The following is a 16,162-nucleotide window of genomic DNA, read 5'->3' as shown; positions in this document are numbered from 1 at the left end:
AACCTGCTTTGCTCTGTCTCTTTTTATTCATCTTTGGCTGTGCTGGGTCTTCGTTGCTTTGGGTGAGCTTTCCCTAGTTGCCGCCAACAGGGGCTCCTCCTTGTGGTATGCAGGCTTCTCGTTGCAGGGGCTTCTCTCGTTGCGGAGCAGGGACCCTCGGGAATTCAGGCTTTAGTAGCATTGGCTTCAGTAGTGGCAGCACGTGGGCTCAGCAGCCATGGCACACAGGCTTCGTTGCCCCGCGTCATGTGGAATCCTCCTGGACCAGGGATCAAACCCACTCTCCCCTGAATGGCCAGGCGGACTCTGCACCACTGGACCATCAGGGAAGTCCTTCTGTCTGTTTTCTTTAATGTCGATTTTTTTCACATTGGGTTTTCTTGGATCATTTTACTGGACAAAAGATACTCTGCTGGAAAAGATGTTTCAGAAAACCATGAATTTGGGCAGGAAAGTCCTATGAGTCACATACTCTGAAGCTGTATGTGAAGACATAAGACAGTCTTTCTGCCCTTGGGAAGGAGCTCGGGAGACAAGATGAGCACATGTGAAATAGTGGACAAGAGAAAAGGCTGGTTCTCATTAGGGACCAGATTGTGTATCCCAGAGAGGGATCTGAGTGTCAGAACAGAGAGTGGACCCACCTCTTGGGCTTGGCAGTGGGGAGGGTGAGGCCCAGGGCCGAGGACGGAGGGCTTTTGGTGGCTTCACTAAAGCCTTTGACCTTGAGCTAATGGACAGTGGGGAGCCTTGGATGGTTCTTCAGTTGGGGAGGCATAGATGAGAGTAGGGTTTGAGAAGCAGGGCTTTAGCGTATGCCTAATGGGTGTGTGGGCTTCTCTGGTGGCTCAGCTGGTGAAGAATCCACCTGCAATGTGGGAGACCCTGGTTTGATCCCTGGGTTGGGAAGATTCCCCTGGAGAAGAGAAGGGCTACCCACTCCAGTATTCTGGCCTGGAGAATTCCATGGACTATATAGTCCATGGGGTCGCAAAGAGCTGGACACAACTAAGCACCTTTCACTTCACTTGAGTAGATGTAAACTAAGGAGGCCCAGAGCAGGATGTCTAGGGAAGAAATTACCCATCTTGTGGGAGAGGGGATCAGGAGGACTCAGTGGTCCCAGGGGGATGAGGAGGGTGGGAGCAGCTCTAGGACTTGGCTGCACGAGAGGGAAGAAGGAGGGGTAGGAAAGGAGCCAGAAGTTTGAGCTGTGGACTGGTGGTATCTGTCCCTGGCAGACCTGAGGTGTAGGACAGGAAAGAGGATGTCATGGAGCAACCCGTTGGACTGGGCTTGTCGATGGAAATTCAATTAACTATCAGTTAAGAAGAAAAAAGTGTTGAGCTATGGACCCATTGTAATGAGTACTATATTGCTGAGTTGTGTGTCTTTGCTCCAGGATTTTGTTGCTTTCTGAACATGTGTTATTCTGAGCAGTTCCTATCCAGGAAGGACTTTGCATTGGGTGTTGGCGCCCCCTGGTGCACAGAAGGGACACTGACCTGGCTATTCTTCATTCTTGTGTTCAACAACCATTTGTTTAGCCCAGTTTCTCAACCTTGACACTTCGGGCAGAATAACTCTTTTCTTGTGGGAGGTTGTCTTGTGCACTGGAGGAAGTTTAGCAGCACCCCAGGCTTCTGTCCGCTCGATGCCAGTGGCGTGCCCCAGGTGTGAAAACCAAACAGTTCCAACGTCCCTTCTTGAGAATTCGTGATTTAGACCAGCAGGAGTTGGCACCAGCAGGTCCAGTGGGCAGGCTCATGTGGGGGTGGGTTTTGCTCACTTCTGTCCCCCACAGTGCCTGCACCAGGGAAGGGATGTTCTTTCTGTGGAGGGACAAATGTCCAAGCCCGCTGGGCTGGCTGGAGCAGGGGCACTGGGGCTAGGGGCTCAAGGGGCTTGGACCTGGCTGGGGACTCTGTTCTGCTGTAGTGGGTATTCTTAGCCCAGTGACCCTTGGTCTGGGCAGAGCTGGGTATGGTATCAGTAGATCCCAGAGAAGGCCAGAACCAGGCTGGACTGGGCTCCAGGGCTGGACCAGCATGGAGGCGTGGGCACCGGGGCGGGGCCTGACTACAGCCTTATGTCTTTGCCCCCTCCCCAGCGCTGGCAAGACCTCAACGTGATCAGCAGCCTGCTCAAGTCCTTCTTCCGAAAGCTACCTGAGCCTCTTTTCACTGATGGTGAGTTGGGGGCGGACGTGGAGGATGGAAGGGGGAGGGAGTACCTATCTATGCTGCGTCCTGACTGCTTTTTAAATTGAGTGTGTGGTTTTACTTTGGGGGTTTAATACAAAAGAAACACATGCTTGTAAAAAACTTCATCAGTACCGATATAAATAAAGTGAACACAGTCATCTTCCCGTTTCCTGTCCACAGAGGTTATCCTAACATTTTCTGGGCATTTACCATGTGCCAGGCACTACTCCCTACAAATCCATGAGGAGGTACTATTATTTCCACCCCATAGATGAGGGAGCTGCTGCACAGAGAGGTTAAGTGACTTGCCCGAGGTCACAGAGGTTGTAAGTGTCAGAGCCAGAATTCAACCCCAGGCATCTGTCCCCAGAGCCCAGCTCTTGGCCGTTTGCTGAGCTCCTTGTTAACAGTGCACTGTGTTTGCTTCCAGACCCTGTTACACGGGGTTTCTCTTGTGACTCAGCTGATAAAGAATCCTCCTGCAATGTGGGAGACCTGGGTTCGATCCCTGGGTTGGGAAGATCTCCTGGAAAAGGGAAAGGCTACCCACTCCAGTCTTCTGGCCTGGGTCGCAAAGAGTTGGACACGACTGAGCGACTTTCACTTTCCTTTTTCCTCTCACACGTGTGACAAAGACACACGTGCCTACATAGGGCTTGCAGTTGGGTGATGCTGGTAGCTGTTTCATCTGGCTCTGAAAGGAATAAAGCTGCGATGATAGCACTTTCCAGTTTCTATAGTATAGATACTCCTGCCATGGCTGGCTTCAGGATCCCAATCTGCTGTCACCGACATGAGCTGGGACAAGACAGACACAGCCAGTTGTCAGGAGTCCTGTGAGCGAGTGGCTCCGCTGCTTGCGTGGTTCTCAGCAGAAGGAGGCTCATTAATTTTGAGATTCATTCGTGTCAGTACAAAGAGCTCGACCTTGTTTTCCTTTTAAATCAACCACATAGTGTTTCCCAGCCTGAATAGACAGTAAATTGTCTAATCACTCCCCTTGTTGTTGTTTAGTTGGTGAGTCGTGTCTGACTGTTTGGTACCCCATGGACTGTAGCCCACCAAGCTCCTCTGTCCTTGGGATTTCCCAGCCAAGGATTCTGCAGTGGGTTGCTATTTCCTTCTCCAGGGGATCTTCCCAACCCAGGGATCGAACCCGTGTCTCCTGCTTGGCAGGCAGATTCTTTACCACTGAGCCACCTGAGAAGCTCAATCACTCTCCTACTGATGGATATTTAGATTGCCTTCACATTTTTGCTATTTCAGTACACGTTATAATGATTTTTCTTGACTGTGTCCCTGCATGCCTGGACCAGGATCCCAGAGGTAGATACTTAGACATGGACTCGCTGGGTCAGAGTCCTGGAAAGCATTTTTGAAAGCTAAAGTCAAGTTGCATGCCGAGGAGCTGACCCAAGCTCACACTGCCGCTGGTGGTGTAAGATACTTTCCCACGTCCCCATCACACTGGATGATGTTATTAATATTTTAAAGTTTTGCTGATCAGAGAGGGGAAATGGCATCTCACTGTTGTTTTCATTTTCACTTCTGTCATTACTAGGAGATTAACCTTTAATGGATTCTGTGCTGAGACACATACGTAAACATGAGTGTTTAGGAATACCTTATGATTATAAAAATATTTTCTTATTTTTCCCAATACTTGAATAAGTATTATTTTTGACTCTGTAATGCAATTAGATTTGTTTGTGTATTACATGAGCTAGAAATGGATTTATTTTCCCGACAAGATAGCTAATAGTCCGCAGGACATTATCGACACCACCATCCTTTCCCACTGACTTGAAGATCCCCTGGAGAAGGGCATGGCAACCCACTCCAGTGTTCTTGCCAGGAAAATCCCATGGACAGAGGAGCCTGGTGGGCTGCAGTCCAGAGGGTCGCGAAGAGTCGGACACACTTTTTCCTGTAGATCCACAGGGCCTGTCTCCCTCCTTTCAGTTCTGACCCTTCTTCCCCTTTCCATCAGCGTCACGTTGCCTGAGCTGTACGATGGTTTTAGTCCGTGTCAGTTTCTCACTGGCAGGTCCTCCCTCATCATTCTTCCCTTGGAGAATATTCTTGGCTGTCTTTGCACATTCTCTCATCCAGGTGTATTTCAGGATGAACTTACCACGTTCCCTTTTTTAAAGTTCCCCGTGGACTTCTTCTGAGGGGAGGTGGGGGAACCCTGATACAGATGGGGAGGAGTGTTTGGAGGCTGAAAGGGCCCTCCCTCTTTCTAGGTAACCTGTCTTCTAACCTCGTGGTGTCCTTGTCCTGGAGCCTGGGGCAGGGACCCCTTCTCCAGGGTCAACAGGCAGCTGAGGTCTCATTTCTTCCCAAACGAGCACGCCTGGGCTTCTCCAGGTCAGGCGCACCCCTGAGGGCAGCTGCGGTGGGTTTGGTCACATGAACTTAGGGCCCTGGAGCCCCCCTCCCACCAACTGAACAACCTCAGCACAAACATGACCTCCCCGCAGGGCCTCCTCAGCCCGGAAGCCCCCCTCTCTAAAGAATCCTCACTGTTCTAGACAAATACAACGACTTCATCGAGGCCAATCGCATTGAAGACTCGAGGGAGCGCTTGAAGACGCTGCGGAAGCTGGTAAGGAGGGGGCTGCTGCTGGGCGAAGGGCAGACTGGACAGGCGAGCGCTGCGGCCCCAGCAGCCCAAGCCCAGTGCCACCAGCTTCCCCCGTGACCTCGGCAAGCCCTGCTCTCCTCAGGGCCTCAGTTCCTCTGTCTATCCCCGGGGGACAGTTAGAGAGTGGGTTCCAGACCCCCTGAGATATGGCAGCGGAGCCCCTTTGAGGGGCAGTGGGGAGGCGGAAGCCATCACAGCCGGGTCCCATGCCCCTTCCTTCTCCCACCCAGATCCGGGATCTCCCAGGACACTACTATGAAACACTCAAATTCCTCGTGAGTCATCTGAAGACCATTGCCGACCACTCGGAGAAAAACAAGGTGGGTCCAGCTCCAGTTTGAAGTGTGGGGGAGGGAAGCCTAGTGGGGTCTCCTCAGCATATTCTATTCAGTAAGCTCCTCCAGGTCAGGTAACCTCAGGCTTCACTGGCCCCGCCCTCCGACCTAGGGGGTCCTTCTGTCCCGCTGCCCCCACATACTGGCCAGTACTTCTTCCTGAGCCGGCTCCTGAATTTCTGAGGGTCTTCAGAGGCGGAGAGCCTCAGACTCTGTGTCTGGTGGAATCTACCCTCTGACTGAGCTTGGGTCCCTTGCGTTGCGTTTTCGTAAGCAAACCCCTATATCTTCTAGTTCCGCAGAGGGGTAGAATGAGGGGACATACAGGATTCCTGCCAGTCCAAAACACCCTTGGGACGTCCAGTGGGTCTTTACTCTGGCCTCTCCCATTGCTAGACAGTACGGGTGTGCAGGTGGGGAACTGACCGTGAGAGCTGGGCCTGGGGTTGAGTGGGGCCTATTCTCTACTTACCAGGCACCTCCATGCCCAGCAAGGAGGCACATGGCCCCAGGCCAGGACCAGCTCAGGATGTGGTCGGGCTGGGGGCCAGAGGGGCCCAGAGTCAGGGAGGCCCAGGGGCCTGGAGGTCAAAGCTCACAGGGAGACTAACACTGATCCGCTTCCCTCCCCTGCCCAGATGGAGCCCCGGAACTTGGCCCTGGTCTTCGGGCCGACGCTGGTGAGGACGTCTGAGGACAACATGGCAGATATGGTGACCCACATGCCTGACCGCTACAAGATTGTAGAGACGCTGATCCAGCACGTAAGCGGCCTCCCTGGGCCCTGGCTCCTGCTCGCCGGGGTGGGTGTGCCCAGGGAAAGATGTGGAAAATGCTCCGGGGGTGCAGGAGGCCCTTCAGAAGCAGTAGCCTGCATTTTAAGGCCAGGCAGGTATGAATCCTGAATGCCTGTCCCCAGCGGGACAACCAGGAGCCGCTGAGTTTCCAGGATGTGTGTGCGGGACAGAGGGAGGAGAAAGGTCAGGGAGAGCTGCTGCTGGGTTGGAGGGCAGAAGGGTTGAAAGAAGCGGGGTGCCTTCAGAAGGTGACCCGCGGGAGAGATGTCCAAGCAGAACTGGGCAGACAGATGGGACAGCACTCTCCCTGCAGGCCCACTGAGACTTTAGGGGAAAAATGGCGATTCCCTGGGGAATGGGAGGCAGATGGGGCAGGGCGGATGATGGGCTGGGGCAGGATCTGGCTGCGTGGTCTCCGTGTCTTGGGCTGGTCACCTTCCTCCTTAAGGCTGCCTGGAGGCCCCACAAGAGCCTGTGGTTTCTAAGGAGTCTTATTATCCACCACAGGATGAGAACCCAGAATGGCCAGCAGAAGGCGCAGGAGGCTTTTTTTTTTTCTTTTTTTTAAGCGCCAAACCCAGGGCAGCACTGCCCCCTTCTAGGGGCACTCAGAGATGTTTTTATGAATCATTGATTTTTCCATTTCCAAATCTTGGTGGGACCTGTGGTTTAACCCACAAAGAATGGAATCAAAACCCTCCTGCCAGGAGAAATAAGATGGGCAACTGGTCAAAAAAAGGGTTTGCTTCCCTGGTGGCTCAGTAGTAAAGAATCCACCTGCCAATGCAGGAGATGTGGTTTCGACTCCTCGGTTAGGAAGATCCCCTGCAGTAGGAAACGGCAACCCACTCCAGTAGTCTTGCCTGGAAAATCCGACAGACAGAGGAGCCTGGAAGGCTACAGTCCATGGGGTTGCAAAGAGTCAGACACAACTGAGCACATACATATACATAACAAACAACAAACAAGGGAAAGGAACTTCAGCTCCCCCACCTCATAGACACTTTAGGGAAGGGAATAAGCCAGGTCATGTTACTCCTGTTACAGATGAGGAAACTGGGGCTCAGAGAGGAAAAGCGATTTCTTCAAGATCACACAGCTATTAAGTAGCAGCCTCAGGATTTGAAGGCAGGTCTGTCTGACCAACTCCTCTGCTTTACTCCCCACTGAATGGGAGGGCCGACTCCTGGGTCCACCCTAGAGCTGGCTTTTGAGTGAGCGAGGTGGTCAGAGTTAGCCGAGTCAGGCTGTGGGTAGACTGGTCATGCTGGCTGGCCTTGCCTGCTCCTTTCCTTCCTTCACTGGGTGTCAGAGCTCTGAGCCATAGGAGGGTATGTCGAGGCCTGTTCTCACTCTAACATTGGGACCACCAGCCCGGAGGCCCACTCCAGAGCTGCTGGGGAGGCCAAGGCTGCTGGGCAGTGTCAGAGATCCTGATGAGGCCTTGGTATGGGGAAGCTTTCCTCCCTTGGAAAAGTTCAGCTCCCCAAACGAGGAACCCATGGAGCCCCCATGAGTGTATGCTTGGTGGGGAAGGTAGTGAGGAAGAGAGGGAGACTGGCCCCCTGACTCCTAGCGAAGTCCAAAGAAGCCCAAAGCCTTGGTCAGCTGGAGTGTCAGGACCTTCAGGGAGATGGGAGGCCCAAAGTGTGTCCACTTCCCCTACCCTAGGGTCTCAGGGGGATATCCCCAGCCAGTGGCAGCATCTTTTCTGGGTAGGGTGGGGGAGGTGGAGTACATTGGTCTCCTTCATAGGTGTAACCCCAGCACTGACCCTGTGCCTGGCATAGAGTGAACCCTCAGTATTGGTTGAATGAATGAATGAATGAATGATTTGTTGTTGAGGTTATGCCAGTCTGGGCATTCCCACTGAGGAAATCATTTCTGGGGAATGACCAAACATGCACCTCTCCATTTTCTGCCCTGTTGGCATTAAAGTAATCAGCCCTGGATGATTGTCAATTGTCAAGAAAGTGAGCTGCCTGTTCATTCACACTGAGCCCACTGAGCCCACCCACCCAAGTTGGCCAGTCTGTCTAGCACAGAGACTCTTGAGCCAGGGTAATCCCAGTGTAGTCCTGAGCCCAGGCAGGGCAGAATTTGTGGCAGCAGTTGCTCTGGCTCTGAGCCCCTGGCCAGTGAGTAGGTGGTTGGAGTTCGTGGGTGACATGACCTCCCGTCCCACTGGGAGGTTCAGCTGTGACCACCCCTGCCTCCCTGCCCCGGGGGTTCTGTGTTCCATGGAATTTTTGGACAGCAGAGCTGGAAGGGGCCTTAAGTTATGAGACCTGACCTTGCATTGTACAGAGAGTAGAAACCGAGGCTTGAAGAGGAATGGTGACTTGCTCAGGGTCCCACAGCAAGATATGGCCGAGTTATAACCAAACCTAAGTGTTCAGCCACCCGGCAGCAAGTCACCAGCCAGCTCATACTCATGATTACTAAGCTAGCTAAAACCGAAACAAAGACCATGCTGAGGCATTTGTTCATTTATTCACTCAGCAAACGTGGTGATTCCTACTGTGCGTGCACTGGAACTTCTCAACCCGGCACTAGTGACCTTTGGGGCCAGACCATTGTTTGTTGGGGGCTGTCCTGTGGCTGATAATATGTTTCGTGGCATCTCTTGGCCAGATGCCAGGAGGCTCCCTCCACTTGTGACAATTGAAAGTGTCTCCAGATGTCACCAAATGCCCCCTTGGAGGGGCACAGTCACCCCAGTTGAGAAGTACTGATGCAGGGGCTCAGGATACTGGCCCTGGAGCCAGTCTGCCTGAGGTTGCACCCTGGTTCTGCCCCTTATATGCTGTGGGGCCTTGGACAAGTTAGTTACCTTTTTTGTGCCTCTGTTTCCTCACCTGTTTGTCTTGCAGTGTTATTGTGAGGGTTGCATGAGTTATTATCTGTAAGGCACTTAGAATGGTGCCTGGCAGGTAGTAAGTGTTATACAAGGGTTAGCTTATTGATCACCATTGCCATCATCACCACCATTGTCATTGTTCCATACCAGATACAAATGCAGGTGCTGGCAGCACAGAGGTGAATGGAGCTCAGACCCTGCCCTGAAGGCACGCTGCCCAGTGAAGGCAGCACTTCTGGGCTATATCCAGGGAAGCCACATGGAAGGACCCAGCCCAGCCCTGGGTGCAGGGCTGCAACCAGAGTCAGGGAGTTCCTGAAAGGCACTAGGGTTAGCCAGGCAGAGAAGGGAGAATGAGCATTCCAGGCAGAGGGAACGGCATGTGCAAAAGCAGGGTGGCCTGAGCTAGTGTGAATTCTTCCAGAGAACCACGGGCCATCCGGCAGCTTCCCGTAGACGTCCAGAAGCTTCCTGTAGCCTTCCGGGTTCTCAGAGCACTTTCAGGTACTCTTAAACCTGAGTTAGAGGCTGGGTTTTTAGGGCTCCTTCTAGACAGTCTGTCTCTAGGAACTGCACCTTTTAGTAATAGCTAACATTTATTATAAACTATTTGTTGTACTAAATGCTTTACATACAGTATTTCTTTTTCGCTTTTTTTAAAAATTGAGATGTATTGACATATTAGTTTCAAGTATACAAAATGATGGTTCAATATTTGTATAGATTGTGAAATGATCAGCACCAAAAGTCTAGCTAATGTCCAACACCATACATAGAAAATTTTTTCTTTGATGAAGCCTTTTAAGATCTACTCTCTTAGCATCTTTGAAATATACGATGCAGTATTATTAGCTGTAGTCACCATGATTACATCCTCACGACTTATTTATTCATTTTACAATTGGAAGTTTATATCTTTTGACCACCTTTGCCCATTTCAGTCACCTCCCCATCCCTTTTCCCCTGCAGCCAACAATCAGTTGTCTGTATCTATGAGCCTGGATTATTTTTTTTTCAAATTCCACATGTAAGTGAGATCTTACAGTATTTGTCTTTGTCTGCCTGACTTTGAATTTCACTTAGCATAATGCCCTCAGGGTCCATCCATATTGCTTCAAATGGCAAGGTTTCCTTCTTTTTTACTGTTGGATAATATTCCGCTGGGCATAGAGACTGCATTTTCTTTATGCATTCATCCATTGATGGACACTTAGGTTGCTTCCGTGTCTTGGCTATGTAAATAAGGCTGCAACAAACAGGGAGGTGCGTATATGTTTTCATTTCCTTCAGATAAATACCCAGAAGTGAGTTTTCTGGGTCATACGGTAATTCTCTTTGTAATTTTTTGAGAAGCCTCCATACTGTTTTCCACAGTGGCTGCACCACTTTACATTCCCACCAGCACCGCACAAGGGTTTTTGCCACATCCTCGCCAACACTTGTTATTTCTTGTCTTTTCGATAACGGCCATACGGTATTTTATTTTAATCCGCAGCACAGTTCTCAAAGTAGATACTCATGTATCATGCCCATTTTAAAGATAAGTAAGTAGACTCAGAGAGGTGGTTTACCTCAGGTGAACTGGAGCCCTGAGTGACTGACTCTAGATCTTGCGTTTCCCCCTCGTCATCTCTTTTTTCCTCTGTCTCTTCCTTGTTCCTGTTCTGCGCTGCTTATTTGAGTTAATCATATTCCTGATTATGATGAATAATAACTGAAGTTCGTGACCCAAGGTCATAATCAACTTTGCAAGTCTCCTTGTTTCCTCCCTTCATTCCAAAGCCCACTCTGCAGCCCCCAATAATTACCACTCTAAAATAGGCTAACGCAGGTCTTTTCAATCCACCTTCTACATGCTAATTTTAAGTATAAAGATATCCATAAATATAAATAATACTCCCTGTGTTTTAACTTTCAGTTAGTGAGCTTAGCTCATTTACTTTTTGTAATTTCTGTACTGTCAGGACTTATTTCTGCCATCTTAAACGGCATCTCCTGTCTACTACATTTTCATTTTATTTGCTTTTTTGGGTCTTTCCTACCTTTGTATGGGTTGATTTTATTTTCCTGATATAAAACTCACACAGTTTATAAAACCCATACTTATGTTGAATGATACAATTGCAAAAAGCCTGTAGTCATGTTGAATTTTTACTATCAATTTCTAAAGTTTATCAGTGTCCACGTCTTCCTTCCACCACATCTAAGAGTCGAGTATCTTAGTATATTTTCACCTGTCACTAGTTCCTCCCTATGAATTTGAAGTCCACATTGTCATGGGTATACTTGGTGCCTGTTTGTATATGTATGTGTGCAATCATTGCTTAGTTTGATAACAATTGACTTTTCTACACTATTATCCATCTTTACTTCTTAGAACTTCCTATTCTTTCCTGGATTTATTTATTTACTTGCTCATGAGGTCAGCTAAGAGAATCTTCATGTAGCAAACTTTCTGATGTTAGAATAGCTTTATTTCACACTCAAATTTAAATGAGAGTTTAGCAAGATATAAAATTCTAGATTAAAAATCTCTTAAATTTTAGTTCAGAAACACATCAAAAAATATTACTTTCATGTCATCTTGTATCTGTTGCTGCCGAAAGTTCTAGTTAAGGCTGATACCTGTTCACATGTAAGCAATGTTTTTGGTTTTCAGAAAACTTTTAGGGTGTTATCATCAAAATATATTTGAGTGGGATTTTTATTTTCTATTCTGTTTGGCATGTATGAGAACACCCTTGCCTCCCTGACCCTCGGGGAACCTCCTGACACCTCACTGTAGGCACTTGCCTTATCTGGGGTTGGGGGCACCAACCCTGTTATCTGGGGTTGGGGCACCCACCCCAGTCTGGGGTGGGATACACACAGCTACAGCCGCGGGGGCTGGCCTTCTCCCTGCAGCGGAACTCGCTGGCACTAGATGGCGCTGCTGCACCCCTCTCTTCTGGTTTGCAATAGGGAGTGGCTGTGGTGATGCGCAGGGACTGTGCGTGGTGAAAAACAGGCAGAGAGAAGCTGTCCTGAGCGGGGCATCTCTCTGTACTCGGACCCTCTCCCACTCCAGGCTGTGTTTCCTTTCCACACTGGGTCCCAACTTTTCCATCAGGTGCCTGAGTGGGTCCTCTGAACCGAGCAGTTTGGGAGCTCTTGTCTCCCTGTCTTCCCTCAGCTCCTTCCCACGCTGATTCCATCACTTCCTTTTGTCTCCTCTGCAGTCAGACTGGTTCTTCAGCGACAGCGAGGACAAGGGAGAGAGAGTGAGTGATGCAGAGGGGCCGTGGGGTGGGGTCAGGTTGGTGGTGGGTCCTCATCCCAGGTGGGTGGGGTGGGCAGGAAGTCTGAAGCAGAAGGTTCCTGCCCTTAGGACATCCCAGTCTGTTGGAGGAAGCATAGGCCCTCTCCTCAGGAGCCTCCAGTCTGATGGGAGATATAGCCCTCACTTTCATGAACCCCAAGTCTGAGGGGGAGATAGAGGCCATGCCCTAAGGAATCTGAGTCCAGTAGAAAAGACAGACCCTGCCCTCCAGTCTTATGAGGAGGACAGAGGGCTTAGGAAGGTCCAGTCTAATGGAGGAGACACAGATCCTACCCTCAGTGGAGGGAGCAGCTGGGCCTTTAGGGTTCAGCCAAGGTGCTGGGGAGGCAGGGACATGTAGGACTGCCCTGGAGTCCCTGGCTGATGAGGGAACACTCCCTGAGCTGGTGAGCCCCAGTCTGATGGAGGAGACCTGCGGCCTGTCTTCAGGGTTTCCCATTCCAAGGGGTTTGCAGTCACCCATCTGAGGCTGTGGGCCTGACCCTTCTCCTGTTTGCAGACTCCCGTGGATGACAAGGAGCCTCAGTCAGTGCCAAACATCGAGTACCTCCTGCCTAACATTGGCAGGACAGTGCCACCTGGAGAGCCAGGCTCAGGTGAGAGCACGGGCCCAGGAAGGGGTGAAGAGGCCATGGGATCTGCATTCCTGAGGGTCCCAGATGCCTGGCCAGGCGCCCAGCTGCCCTGCTCCTGCCCCACGGGGCCCCTCCCTGCCCCACCACTGGGCTGGGCTGTGGCGGGGGCTTCCGCCTCCTCGGCTGCCCTGGGTTGGGTAGGACCTTTGTTTTCACCGGTTTCTTTCCTGAGCTTTTTGTTTCTTGAGGGCTGTGTCCTGGGCACGTGCCTCTTTTTTAATTTTTCTTCCTTTTCTCCTTGCACCCCTCCTCCCCTTTTCCCTCTTCTCCCTGTGCTCTCCCCCCATCCCCTGGATCCTGCTCTTCTCTTCTCCTCCCTTCCTTCCTCCAGCGGACCTGTTGGAGATTTAAAGGGTACAGTGTGGCATTGCGACCTCGGTCACTAACAGTGGCGGGTGATTATAAGAAGGCTGGGCAGGCATGGGGCAAGGGACAGGCAGAGCTGTCCAGGGCGGTGAGGACCTCTCCCCTACAGTCCAGCTCCCCACGCTTGTTAACAGCGTACCGGCCTCCCATCGGAAAGCCCCTTCTCAGGAGGAAGGAAGCACTTGTTAGAGCCAAGTCGGGGCCCCTTGCCAGGAAGCCTGGGCACCACATGGCTGCCCTCCACAGCCCCCCGGCCCCCCTACTCTATGGCTTTCTCTCTGTGCTGAGCTTGGCCACTTCTGATTATCTGGGTGGAGTAGGCTTGGCTGGTAGTGGGACCCAGCATCTCCAGACTTCAGTGATGCCACCCCAGAAGCCTCTCTGCATCTATAGCTCCTGTGTCGGCCGCCTCTGAAGGCTGGCTCTTCCTGCTCCCGAAATCAGAGCCCCTGGTCACTCAGCCCCTAGTCCTGCTCCCAGGGGTCTGGCTGTCATAGTAGAGGAGTCCAGGGACAAGAGGGTAGCCTTCTGGCTCTAGCCACTAACTCCCCACTCTGTGGGTGACCTCCCCACTTGCGTCTCTGACAGAGGCATACCACAGCACCCCTAGTTGCAAGAGGCAGGCTGGGGAGGGGGCCAGAGGACGTGGGGGTGGGGATGGCCGAGAGGAGCCCCCCGTCTCTTCTAATCACCTGCTGCCACTCTCCTGCCCGTGTGTGTCGCTGTGTGGTCAGCCCATCTGCTCTCACTGTGTGCAGGGGAGGGCTGGGGAGGAGGCATCTAACTTGCTTGCTGGAGAGTGTGGATTAACCGCACCTGCCCCCCTTCAGACCCCCAGAGATCCTTGGGTGGGCCTGCTCCTTCCCCAGTCCTGGGGACAGCACTGCAAGACTTATTTCTGGGTCCTTCCCCACCCCAGTGTTAATAAGGGACTGGAACCCACATTCCTTCATAACTCTGATAGTAAACAGGGCCTTTGCCCCTGAGGACAGCCTGACCTCTGGTCTGGAGGTAGACGCTTTCCAGGCTGTAATCACCAGCCCTCCCTACCTCCTGCCCTGCCCATTTCCTGTCTGCCCTGTGCCCCATCATTCACATGGTCCCTCTGCCCTCTCATGTCCCTGAAGTCGGGGGGTGAGGGTAGGTATAGAGCGCCCCTCTCTGTGCACTGTGTGGTCTCCATTTTTCCAGAGCATCTGTGATTTGCTGTGTATTGTGGTGGTTTCTGTGAACTGCATCTGATGTTTGGCGTTTTCTCTCTAGTGCTTCAGAGTAACAGGGACAGGAGGGGAGGGGAGAGGCCAAAGAAAAGTCCGCCTTGCCCTTAACCCTGGGCAAATGCAGGTCCAGGGGCCTGATGTCACTTCCTGCTTCAAAAGGAAGTGGTGATTGACATCCTTCTCCACTCCATCCTTATCCCCCAGGAAATGACATCAGAAGTCCACCGCACTCCCAGGACCTGGGGAGAGCTCAGGGTTCTGAACTCCCTGGTTTCTGAAGCCGTTGAGGAGAGGGAATTGTGTTCACAAGAATCAGCCTTCTCTTGCCCAATCCAACTTTCATTTTTCCTTTGTTTCTTACCAACAGGTTCCACCACCTGTAGTTCAGCCAAGTCTAAGGTAAGTGCCACAGCAATTCTGAAAGTTATATCCCTGTACAAGCCAGCCCACTTGCTTTTTGGTCACAACAATTGGGAGAGTTGTGATTAGAATCTTGAAGAAGATTGCTAGTCACTGGGAAGGAAGGTGGGAAACACCTGAGTGTCCAGGGTAAGCTGAGTTCGCTCACCTTGGCAGTGCTTGGGGAGATAATTGATGAAGTAGAGGCTCTGGCTTGGGAGTTTGGTGGCCCGAGGCAGTGTTGCCTACTGGTTAGGAGCACAGACAGTTGTGGGCCCATGTCCTGGCTCCACCACTTGGTAGCTTTGGGACATTAGGCAAGTTGTTTAACTTCTTTAAGATCCTCAGCTTCCTCATACTATTTATGAGGATAATACCTACCCTCGTAAATGGGGTTAACAACAACTATGAGTTATATAATGATTGTTTTTAAGGTCTTTGCAGAGCCCAAAGCAAATGAAGGGAAATAATAAAGATAAGAACAGAAATCAATGACATTGAAAACAACGAAGCCTAAGCTGGTTCTCTGAACCAGGTCTCATAGGCAGCTAGTTGCCTGTTCCAGAGCCTGCCCAGTAGGGCAAGGATGCCTGCCCCAGATGAGCCCTGCTCAACTGTTAGGTTAGAGCTTGAAGGCCAGGGGTGTGTAAACAAATTTATTTTCTCACAGTTCTGGAGACTAGAAGTCCAAGATCAAGGTGTTAGCACGGTCAGTTTCTGGTGAGAACTGGCTCGTAGATGGCTGCTTTCTCACCATGTACTCATATGGCAAAGAGAAAGTGAACAGGTGTGCATGTGAGACGAAGAGCAAGCTCTCTGGTTTCTCTGCTTATAAGGGCACTAATGCAGCCATAAGGGCCCCACCCTCATGACCGCATATAAAATTACCTCCCCAATGCCCCAAGTACCATAACACTGGGGGCTTAGGGCTTCAACATATGAATTTGGGGGTGGGGAACAGTTCTGTCCATAGTAGTCGGTGAAATCAGCTAAATGTTGTCTGGTCAAACTGGGCTTATTTCTTTCTGGATCTCTAAGCACTGGCTGAGTCCCAGAAAAATCAGTGTGCCTGACACCAAGCACATTATGTTATCTAATCATTGTATTCATTATATATCAACATATATATACATATATTGTATATTCATTATTTATAATAAATATTCATTAGTTCATTATATGTCAGATGAAAGCCCAGAAGGAAGGAAGGCTGCTCTAGTCTAGTGCAGAAGTCCACTGTAACCTCTCCATAGAGCCTCTGCTTACACACCTCTGGCGACAGGGAGCTCACTCCATCACAAGACTTATATGGCAGGGAGCAAATTAATTATAGTGACCTGAGTTTAGTTCCTTGTCACCTCCACCCCTTGCTCATGCCAG

General features: G+C 50.9%; 1 protein-coding gene across 1 annotated transcript in view; it reads left to right on the top strand.

Annotated features, from left to right (window-relative positions):
* The window catches only part of ARHGAP23 (Rho GTPase activating protein 23), a 51,627-nt gene that overhangs the window by 29,850 nt on the left and 5,615 nt on the right, over positions 1-16,162 (top strand). Inside the window, 7 exon segments of the mRNA XM_086357991.1 lie at positions 2,111-2,189; positions 4,739-4,812; positions 5,082-5,171; positions 5,825-5,950; positions 12,062-12,103; positions 12,662-12,758; positions 14,751-14,782. Of these exon segments, the coding sequence (XP_086214117.1) occupies positions 2,111-2,189; positions 4,739-4,812; positions 5,082-5,171; positions 5,825-5,950; positions 12,062-12,103; positions 12,662-12,758; positions 14,751-14,782 (540 nt within the window).

Source organism: Bos grunniens, chromosome 19 (genome assembly GCF_055505025.1).
Source record: "Bos grunniens cultivar Pamir isolate PY7600 chromosome 19, Bosgru_T2T1.0, whole genome shotgun sequence".
Classification (NCBI taxonomy): domain Eukaryota; kingdom Metazoa; phylum Chordata; class Mammalia; order Artiodactyla; family Bovidae; genus Bos; species Bos grunniens.
Note: the sequence above shows the minus strand (reverse complement) of the source record. Positions and strands in the feature narration are given on the sequence as shown.